At 49.2% G+C, this 10,270-nt stretch overlaps 3 protein-coding genes across 3 annotated transcripts; 1 reads left to right on the top strand and 2 right to left on the bottom strand.

Annotated features, from left to right (window-relative positions):
- Positions 1-5,550: 5,550 nt before the first annotated feature.
- F5147DRAFT_535844 (uncharacterized protein) lies at positions 5,551-5,955 on the bottom strand (the record flags this gene model as incomplete). Its single annotated transcript, XM_041430153.1, has 2 exons — positions 5,551-5,799; positions 5,848-5,955. Coding segments are annotated over 2 exons (357 nt in total), but the record flags the coding sequence as incomplete, so codon positions are not given.
- Positions 5,956-7,094: 1,139 nt separating this feature from the next.
- Positions 7,095-8,609, top strand: F5147DRAFT_740418 (uncharacterized protein). The gene is made up of 5 exons (XM_041439458.1): positions 7,095-7,499; positions 7,567-7,801; positions 7,851-8,045; positions 8,101-8,248; positions 8,300-8,609. The coding sequence occupies exons 1-5, from the start codon at positions 7,194-7,196 to the stop codon at positions 8,448-8,450; spliced, it is 1,035 nt and encodes a 344-aa protein (XP_041284050.1). The 5' UTR covers positions 7,095-7,193; the 3' UTR covers positions 8,451-8,609.
- A 960-nt stretch (positions 8,610-9,569) lies between these two features.
- F5147DRAFT_784785 (uncharacterized protein) lies at positions 9,570-9,868 on the bottom strand (the record flags this gene model as incomplete). Its single annotated transcript, XM_041442875.1, has 2 exons — positions 9,570-9,808; positions 9,838-9,868. The coding sequence occupies 2 exons, from the start codon at positions 9,866-9,868 to the stop codon at positions 9,570-9,572; spliced, it is 270 nt and encodes an 89-aa protein (XP_041284049.1).
- Positions 9,869-10,270: the final 402 nt, after the last annotated feature.

The following is a 10,270-nucleotide window of genomic DNA, read 5'->3' as shown; positions in this document are numbered from 1 at the left end:
GAGGACTTGGACAGCGATATAGTGCATGCAGCTGGTGCTAGGCTAGATATCTCCAAGTGTTGTCTCCCAGGTACACGAGAAGGAATCCTGTCCGAGATCAAGTCCTGGGTTTGCAACACGGGAGAGGCGTACCGCGCGTCCTGTGGTTGTCTGGCGCTGCAGGTACAGGCAAACAGCTATTGCCCACACAATAATCAAGTGGTATAAGGAGCTTGGTGGTCTGGGAGCTTGCTTCTGCTTCGATCGTACACGAGGAGCTGACTACCGCCACGAGAAAATATTTTCCACAATCGCACGCGATCTGGCTGCTTGCGATCCTTTCGTGAGGCGAGCACTGACAGGTGCGTTCCATGACGACGACACGCTCAAGCACACAACGGACATCATAAAACAATGGCAAGAATTAATAATTGCACCAGTAGGGAAGGCCTCGAAAGCCAGTGTTTTTCCCCTCTTGATTGTCATCGATGGGTTAGATGAGAATGGCGAAGCAAATTCCCGGGAACAGGTTCTTCGTCTGCTTGCTGGCAAGCTGAACACTTCTTCCTCCCAGCTAATCCCGGGAAACTATCGCATCCTCGTCACTTCCCGTCCACTAAGAGACATTCACGATGCCCTTCATACAATGCCACATGTGAACCATATTTCCATGGACGATATTCCGCCCTCGTCCACAGACCGTGATATTCAGCTTTACTTCTCCCTCAAGCTGGCAGGCCCGCGTAACATGTTCGACGATGGGCATTTCGAGATGCTTGTTCAGAAATCTGGTGGTCTGTTTGAATGGGCTCGTCTCGCCTGCGAGTATATCAACGGAACCACTAGAGTGGGCCTAGATCCAATGGTCCGTTTCAAACGCGTGCTGGCTAAAATGGAAGAAGAAGACTCGGAAGTATTTCCGTTTGATGTTATATATAGACTTATCTTGGCAGAAACGATGCCAGAGGACGAGCGCGGAAAATTGATTCCAATGTTTCTCTCCGTGATGGGTCAAATTCTTGCATCACCGGAACCGCTGCCTATGGCCGCATTGACTGCGATGCGACTGCATTTCCCATGCGATGATGACCGCTATGACGTGGCTCAGGTCATCATGCCACTGGATTCACTTTTTATCGGTACTGGCGATTCCCAGACTCCAATATGTCCGGTTCATCTATCCTTCTACGATTTTCTCAGAGTGAAGTCGCGGAGCGACGATTTCTTCGTCGATGTGTCACTGGCACAAAGTGATCTGGCTTTTGCCTCGCTTCGGGTCATGGAATATGGACTTTGTTTCAATATCTGCTCCTTGGAGAGCTCTTACCTGCCCAATTCTGCTGTCACCGATCTGGAGACACGAGTGAAGAAGTCCATTTCGGCTGAGCTATCGTACTCATGTCGCTTCTGGGGGACACACGTGCAAGCTGCGTCTTTTGAACTGGCCCTTGCTGAAGAAGTCGAAGCTTTTTTCAGCGGAGAACGCCTGCTCTTCTGGCTCGAAGCACTGGCTCTAATGAAAAGTCTCGATAGTTCAGCAGGGTGCCTCTCGTCTATCTCAAACTGGTGCAAGGTACGTAGCTTCATCCCATTGTTGGGACCAATGGAACCTCACGGGTAATGGCAGGGTCATGATAAATTTACACATACCGGTGGTGCTGCCAAGGACACGCAAGAATTCGTCCAGAGTTTCGGAACCACCATTTTACACAGCACTCCTCATTTATACTTGTCCGCTCTGCCGTTTACTCCACCAGAGTCGGCAGTATATAAAATATTTGTCACCCATTTTCCTCGCATTGCTCGGGTCGTTGGTGGACATGTCATAGTGCAGCCTCAGACCCTTGGCGGGGATGCCAGCGCTATGTCGGCCGCCGTTATGTCGGTCGTAGTCTCACCTGATGGAAGATGTATCGTGTGTGGTTCAGATGACGGAAGAATTCGGGTGTTTGATAGGATGACTGGCAAGGAGTTGGATTCTCCTCCCAAAGGGCACACCAGTGCTATTCGGTCTGTTGCAATTTCGTCAGATAGCAAACTCATTGTGTCTGGCTCGAATGACGAGACGGTCCGGGTGTGGAATACGGAGAATAGCAGCGCATTTACTCTCGAAGGGCATATTGGCGCCGTTCGGTCTGTCGCTACCTCGCCAGATGGAAAACGCGTTGTGTCTGGTTCAAATGACAAGACGATTCGGGTGTGGGATGTGGGGGCTCGTCAGGCACTCGGTGCCCCACTCCAAGGGCACACCGCCTTCGTACAGTCCGTCCAGATAAATGGAAACTACATTGTTTCTGGTTCAGCCGATCATACGATCCGGGTATGGGATGCAGTGACTCACAAGGCATTGAGTACCCTCCAAGGACATACCGACTGGGTCCAGTCTATCGCACTCTCGTCGGATGGAACTCTCATCGTGTCTGGTTCGCGTGACAAGATGATCCGAGTGTGGAATGCAGAGAATGGAAAATCGTGTTGTGCCCCTCTCCATGGGCACACTGACGATGTTCTGTCTGTTGCAATCTCGCCAGATGGAAAACACATCGTGTCTGGTTCAGCTGACAATACCGTCCGGGTGTGGAATGCAGAGAATGGCGGTGTATTTCGTGCCTCTCTCCAAGTTGCAAAGCACAATGACTACGTTCGGTCTGTTGCAATCTCGCCAGATGGACAATGTATCACGTCTGGCTCAGATGACCAAACAATCCAGGTGTGGGACAATGCCTTTGAAGCACCTACAAGCTTCTCGTCCGACCTGACTAGTATTCTCCATTCCACCTCCTCCGTTCTTCAAGACTCTTGCAACCTAGCGTCTCTCAAGGAAGGGTGGATTATAGGTCCCGAAAGACAGCTTCTCCTGTGGATTCCATCCGATCGCCACCCTTCCATCGCCAACAACATGCTGTTGATATCCAATGGTTCCTCAAAGCTGGATTTAAAGGATTTTGTACATGGCGCATCATGGCACAGGTGTCGGAAACAATAAGTTGTACCATGATCTCTCTCAGAGTTTACTCCCTGGTCATATATTTTCCGACACCTACTTTAGTGGGAATGGTGGAGTGGGGTACCCCTCCAGCGGGGGGCGGTGCAGGCGGGTGTTTTGCCACCATTTACGTAGTTTAGTCAGTAGGGGTAAAGCCTTCGCATTGTCGTAGTTGCATCACCATGTCACCGTCAGCTTCAGGCCTTCTGTGTGCCAGATGCAGGCACATTCACTGCAGAAGTGAGAAGTTGATCAGACCAATATCCGACACTGCAGGAAATTTTGAGATTGTGGAGGTGCACAGAAACACCAGGACCTTCTGATCAAACTAATGAATTGATGTCGTAAGCAGGTGTCGGGGACTGACACTGCCAGCGCCGTTACGAATCTTACGATATAGCGGTTTGTCAAATGCAGACTTACGTACATATGTCTAGTACTACACAAGAACTTGTACAATAGAGTCCAAGCAACGCAATACCGCCTTGGGTAGTGTAGATGTAACTCGGGATAAATATACGCGAGTTCCTACAGGTAACAGCATCGATAATCTAAGACGACTTAAGTCTTTTCAAACCTTTCATTGCAGATAATATTTCCTTCAAGTTGGACGGTGGAGATTCTCGTGATTCCAACTTGCTCATCGCGCCACCCAGCCCATTACGAAGAAATTCGAGGTCGCTATCTGAAGCATCTGGTGGCATGTTAGACCTCGTGATGGCGACAAGAGCTTCAAGAATGTCAATGCCATCATCCAGAACGTCGGAATCAGAACCGTTGTTGTACTGGCGGCCTGCAACATGCCATGCCATCCTCGTCAGGTTCCACCACTGTTGTCTGGTGATGGCGAGAGACCGATGCTGTCCGTAAGCGACTTGGATGCGGACGAAGATTCCGGCGAGATAAAAGAAGGATGGAGGAGGATCGTCACGAAAAACAGGGATGATTGTGATGCATCTCTCGATATGACGATCTTCGTCTAAACGAGGGAGCCAGTTGGGATGACTTGCAAGAGTGAAGATGAGACAGAGATAGTAGAAATCATCGTGGTTATCGAATTGGGGTGGAACTATGGTGAATAGGGCTGGGGAGATCACGGAGAGGACCTTGTTCTGTAAAAACACTGGAACACTGAGATTGGGAGTGCCAGTGATCATAGCTAGATCTCGTCTGATGCGATAAGCGATGTGTAAAGCGACACGTTTAGACTCAGGGCGGGTATCTCGATTTATGAAATGAATGAGTGCACCGCAGTATTGACCAAACTCCACAGTATTGCCAAGTGATGGTGCCGACAACACAAGGAATATCAGACGCTGAATGTCGATGAGCGGGGAGTCTACAAGTCGGAGGCTCTCGCTATGTTCATATTGGGACCAATAAGTGACTTGGAGGAGGCGAATTGCCTTGGCGAACAAATCGCCGCGATTATGTCCACGCTGGATGGGGGGACTGATGGCCGTCAGGACAGCCTCTGAGAAAGATGAATCGCAGTGCGAGTTACTGTCAACAGCCCGACAAGCAGCACGAAGTGCGCTATGGCGCAATGTATGCGATCTAGGGCTGTTATTCAAAAATGGAATGATGTAGGCTTGACTGATGCTCTTGAGGTGACTGAGCAAGAGGAGAGCATCTCCTGCTGCCTCGAAATCTTGGGTGTTGTTGTAATGTTCCGCGCATTCCATGAGCCAGTCAACCTTTGAGGGATCGAGTTCCGATCCGAATTCACCACGCCAAACCAATTCTACATATTCCTCGTCTGGATTGACAAATCTATCCATGCCAGCACCCAGCGCCATCCGCAGAGCAGTGCGCATGTTGTCTGCTTGGTCCCGTAGGTCTGCAGAAGCAGTATCCTTCATTCGGCGGAATGAAATATGGCACTGTTCCAGTGCCGAAGGAAGATACAGTCTGCGCCACAATTGCCAGTGCTCCCACTCTGGCATGAGTCCATTAAGTATCTCCTTCGCCATGTCATGATGCTTCCAAGAGATGTGAATCAACGCCCTCCCAAATGACACTGCGTTGTCTTGGTCTGATGGTGTAGACTTGAAACATGCCCTGAACATGTCTAACACTTTCTTGATCAACGACGGTGACAAGACATACTGCGACTGTTTGGACAGGATACTCTGCGACTGCTTGGACATGGTAACCATCAGGTCGAGCGCCAAACTGAGAACGTCAGGGTTTGTCGAAGTGTCCAAGATCCATGACATGGCGGATGCAGTAGAATCGTCATGATTTTGGTGGCCAATACGTAGGACATATAGAATGGCTAAGGAGATCCACGTCTGGAATGGACTGTCAGGGAATCTCAGAGATACCGCGACGATGTAGAGATAGAGGAGGGCACCGCAAGCAGTTGGTACGATGATGAAATAGGAAACGATCCGGTGTTGCATCCACATGGCAGCTGCCAAGGACAAAATAAACAGAACGAGAGAGATCTGGAGAAGAACTGGGAATGAATGCAGGACATGTTCGAACCACCTCTTTTTTAGCTCCTCAAACTTGCGATGCCTATGCTGGCATCGGTCTCCAAGTCGACCACGATCAAAACGATTGGTCTTATAGTGACTCAACCATTGCTTGCCCAAGACAGCGCCGAAGGCGGCAAGCAGACTAAATGTAAGGCTCATATATGCAAGCACCTGCATCCAGATTTTGGAAGAAGAGTAAGAGACGGGCGCCGAAAAGGTCACTGGCTGGGCGACAGAAGATCCGTTCCATGTGTGCTGCATAAACTGTACCAAAAGGTCGTTGGTGGTATCAGCGGGATTGGGCTGCATTGCAATGATGAATGCGGTATTGACGGCGGAAAACAGACCAGCCTGGTTATTCATTTAGGTGGTAATAAAATCAACCATATATTTCCGTACAAAGAGCATTATTATATCCATGTTGCCATTACACCTCTCTAACATGTTGTCGTCGTATTCGCCAGATATCTTTTTGTATGCAGCCCAAAATTTAGAAGCCGCGCCCTTTCCTCTCTCCTCGGCGATGCTGGAAGTCTCGAGGACCTCGATAATCTGCCGGAGAAGATTCACAAGTGGACTAAAATGAAGGTATTCAGTTCATATACAATCACACGAAAATGAGGACTCACACAAAATCGCCGCTTGCACTGTTATCATCGGAATCCATGTGGAACTTCGAGTTTGATAGTATCGATGTGGTAGGGGTGAATGGGGTTGGGAGAAGACTGAGAGATGGGCTACAGCGCTAGAAGTATCGCGCATTAATAACATTGATATCGTGGCAATGTTGTAGGTTTCAAAGTTCAAACTAGCGGCCCATGCTCAAGAGGCCGAGACCCGGATGTGACACAAACATGATTTGGATTACATAACACTCGCCCTACTATGGCATGCTAGCAGAACGTTTGAATTTGATTTGAACCTTCCCTGCCGGCAATATGTCCAACCTTGGTAGACAGTTTGTCTCTTTGCCGTTTTCTCTCTTTACCTTGTGCAGACTGCAGGATTCAGATCATGATGGTGACGCAGTACTTGTTGAACAGTAAATAGTAAAGCAATATGGGAGCCGGATAAGTGAAAGGGAAAAGGAAGCTTGCGAACGCTGCCGCAGCGCTGAGGCCGAGGCCTGTGTTTCAAGAGCATACGACGTCAGTTGTGGAAATAGAAGAGGGATACGCACGTGTCAACAGCGCACTGAACTAAATGCGAACGTAAAAGAAGTGAAGGAAAGGTTACATAAAGCAAGAGGTGAGCGCTGAGCATGTAGGAGGGGGATTCAAGACCATGGGTGACAACACGATAGAGCGACACACCTATCGCTTTCATCCGAACTGCTGTTCTGAATCCTGTAATAGAAACTGAATCTATTATTAGACTGATCCACATTGTTTCTGGACCACGTCTTCACTCCGCACGGCCGCCCTCCAAGTACTTGAACCAGGGTATGACAGGGTTATTGGTCTGAATGGCGGCCACGTATGAATGATTGTACCAAGGTCCGTTTGATGTGCGGGGAAGATCAGGTGGATGCTTCTCCACGCTAGGATATACCCCAACTTCCCCTGTAGCTGCCGTAGTCATGCGTGTTCCCTCGGCGGCCTGATGGAATGGGCGTTGTGATTTCATTTCTGCTTCCAACTTTGGTATAATGCTTGCGGTTCCATGATGTCACGCGACGTCATTTGGAATGCTCTATAAGGCCTGGTTCATACCAAACCTCGCTTTCTACTAATCTGACTGTAACGATGAACACTCTCTTTGGTACACTTTCTCGTACAGCTGCTCTTCGTCGTGCCCCGCTCGCCCTTCGCCGTTCATCACAGTTTCAAACCTCTTTCCAATTCACTGCTCGTCCTGCAGCCGTAAACCTTGCACAAGTCCACGCGCGCTTCGCAGCAAGCTCTGTCGCAGGCAGACCAGGAAGCCAGACTATCGAGCACGCCAAGCAGAATGTGAAAGAGGAAGTCGGGAACTCGATGACAGACTGGGCCCGCTCCATCGCTGGTGGCGTGTTCACAGTAGATAGCGTCAAACCATCAAAAGACTCTTTCGTACGTCGCTCTTTGTACATCAGGTCGTTCTTCTTATTAACCATAGTACTTTAATTATCCAATTTAGTTCGGTATCACCACCGCAGTCGCCCACTCTGTCCCAACCCCCTATCTCGTCATGGGCCTTACTGGTGGCATCCCATACATCGCCTCATCTGCCACTACCGTATATCTTGCGCACCAAGCAGGTCTCGCCACAATGGGTGTTCTCACAAATATGGACCCTGGCGTTGCCCTTAACATCTTAGACCAAGCCCTCAACTTCCAAGTCCACTATGGCGCTGTCCTTCTGTCCTTCCTTGGCACGTGTTTCCACTTCTACTTCTATACTTTGACTCATGTTATTTTTAGGTGCAATACACTGGGGTATGGAATTTAGTGGTCTGGGCGGCTATAAAGGCTACCCTCGTCTGTTCCTCGGCATCTCTCCTGCGGTATTGGCCTGGTCCACTATTACTCTCCAACCTACCTTCGCCCTCCTCTGGCAGTGGCTTGGATTCACCGCATTGTGGTATGCCGATAATAAAGTCACAGCTGCCGGTTGGAGTGAGTCTCCTTGTTCCAGGGTCGTGCTTCCCTTCTAATTGTGCCGCCTTCTCAGCACCAAAATGGTATTCCCAATACCGCTTCTACCTTTCTATCCTCGTTGGCACGTGCATCATCGGCTCCCTTGCAGGAATATCCTATTATGGTCCTGTAGCCGGACACGGTCTTGTCTCCCACGACCTGAACATGATTCGCGCTGAGCGGTCAGTGTCTCGTCTTATTTCACATCCTGACAGCTTCTCACCCCTTTGCAGCAAACTTATCGAGCCTGAGCGTGCGGGCCACGTCGGTGGGGACATCGAAGCTATTTCGGGTGACGAATCGGGCGACACATATGTTGTCATCCGCCGGAAGAACAAGAACGGAAATGCCGACAATGGAGCTAACGAAGAGGCGCACGCTTAACAGTGAGGGAGGACTTACCGAAAAGTGATGCCACAGAGCTGGACGTTTGGGAAATAATCATTACCATCGCTTGTACTTGTCAGCTGTATATCTGTACGTGTATCATACCTCTCGTTGTACTATCACTTCAAGACCTTCTATATTTGATCGGGATGGACGTAGTTGTTTCCAATGAGATGAAAAGTCGGGGCCTTGGTGGCACTGCTACCGATATGAAATGGGAAAGGGGTCTCAACCAAGTTTGAAGTCTCAACTCACTATCATGAACCAGGATATGAAGCCCGAGTTTCTGTTCTCACTGATCTCCCCTATGTACTGACAATTGTCTTGCAGGTATGTAGAGACCTTCACCAGATGTACCTGAGCTCCAATATATTGTTGAACTCAGTGGTCAACAATTGCTTCCTGTCAATATCCCTCTCGACAATAACACTCCTACTATCTCAGATAGTGCTGCCGTGGTCCGGTTCGGTCCGGTTCAGAGGGTCCTGACGAGAACCAAGAACCAAACCATGGTTCGGTTCTTTAAAATTGTCGAACCCAGAACCAGACCATTGAGAACGGTTCTCAATGGTCCGGATCCGGTTCTTGTCTGGTCCGAATGCGAACTGAACCGAAAATTTTTCAAGCAATGGAAAAAACATTCACAAGACATCTACATGACATTGGGTAGCTAGTCTAACTGCATACCAACTGCATACCCTTCTGCCTCTACTGCTTGCTGACACCATGTCCATTCTTATAGGCTGCCTTCAATCAATTGTAGTGCGGAGAAAGTGGATGATTGCGAGTTGCGTTGCGGCGCAGAGTTGATGTGATGCCCGCCTGGAGAAAGCGCGTTCAGAAGGGAACATAACGCTGCCTTGAATGGGCAGGTACTCACGCGCAACACCGAGCTAGTGTTGGGTACCTGCAGTGAATGTAACTAATCAAGAATGTAAGGGGAACAATGAATTTGAGGGCTGACTTACCCCACCATGCCACAACATCATCAGTCTCCTCCAATGGTGAAGTAAGGTATGCAGAGAGCTTGATGAGGATTGCGCGTGCGATGGTCTGTAGCTTGACGTTCCATGATAGCGTCGCGCATCCAGGAAGCACCATAACGAATCGAAGCTTTCATGTTGATGACGTGGCCTCTGGCTCCTTGGGATGTGGTCCTGGGGCTGGAGGCGCTTGATAATGGGTGCATCCAGCCTTGAGCAGAACGGAGAAGGTGTCCTTTGCGGATGTAGTGGAAGAGGATGGCTGGGCAGAAGATGCGACCTGGGGCAATGGTACTTTATCGTCAGGATCATTAAAAAAGGTAATTTCAGAAGCATCCTTGAGGGTGCCGTCAGCGTTCAGAGCACAGCAGTCTTCAGACATCGTCAGGCAAATAACTCACAGTTTTTTGGTCGGCACCCCGTTTTATGCATGGCACATAGCCTAACACCCACAGAGCGACAATATCCAAGGAGATCTGTTAGAGTTGAGAACGGTGGAGGATCATGACTATCCAGGAAGCATATAGACTAGAACAAGTAGATATCTGTGATATAGGTAAACATATGTCAGAGTCTTGAGAATAAATTGATTAGTACTTACCTTCAAAAAGGCTAACAGTAGCCTGATTAACAAATAATGCAAATCTCGAAGACAGTGTTTTGATGTCGACATGGACACCGATGTTGTCGTGGTTGGTGTCGAAGTCGAGGGAATTCGAAGGTCAAGGAACTGTTCGGGAAGGTTCGGGAAAGTCGAACCAGAACCGGACCACTAGTGAAGGTCCAGAACCCAGAACCGCTTTCCGGTCCAGTTCTGGCTGGTGAGGGAACCAT

Source organism: Suillus discolor, assembly GCF_016758755.1.
Source record: "Suillus discolor strain FC423 chromosome Unknown F5147scaffold_670, whole genome shotgun sequence".
NCBI lineage: Eukaryota > Fungi > Basidiomycota > Agaricomycetes > Boletales > Suillaceae > Suillus > Suillus discolor.
This window is presented reverse-complemented; position numbering and strand designations above follow the sequence as displayed.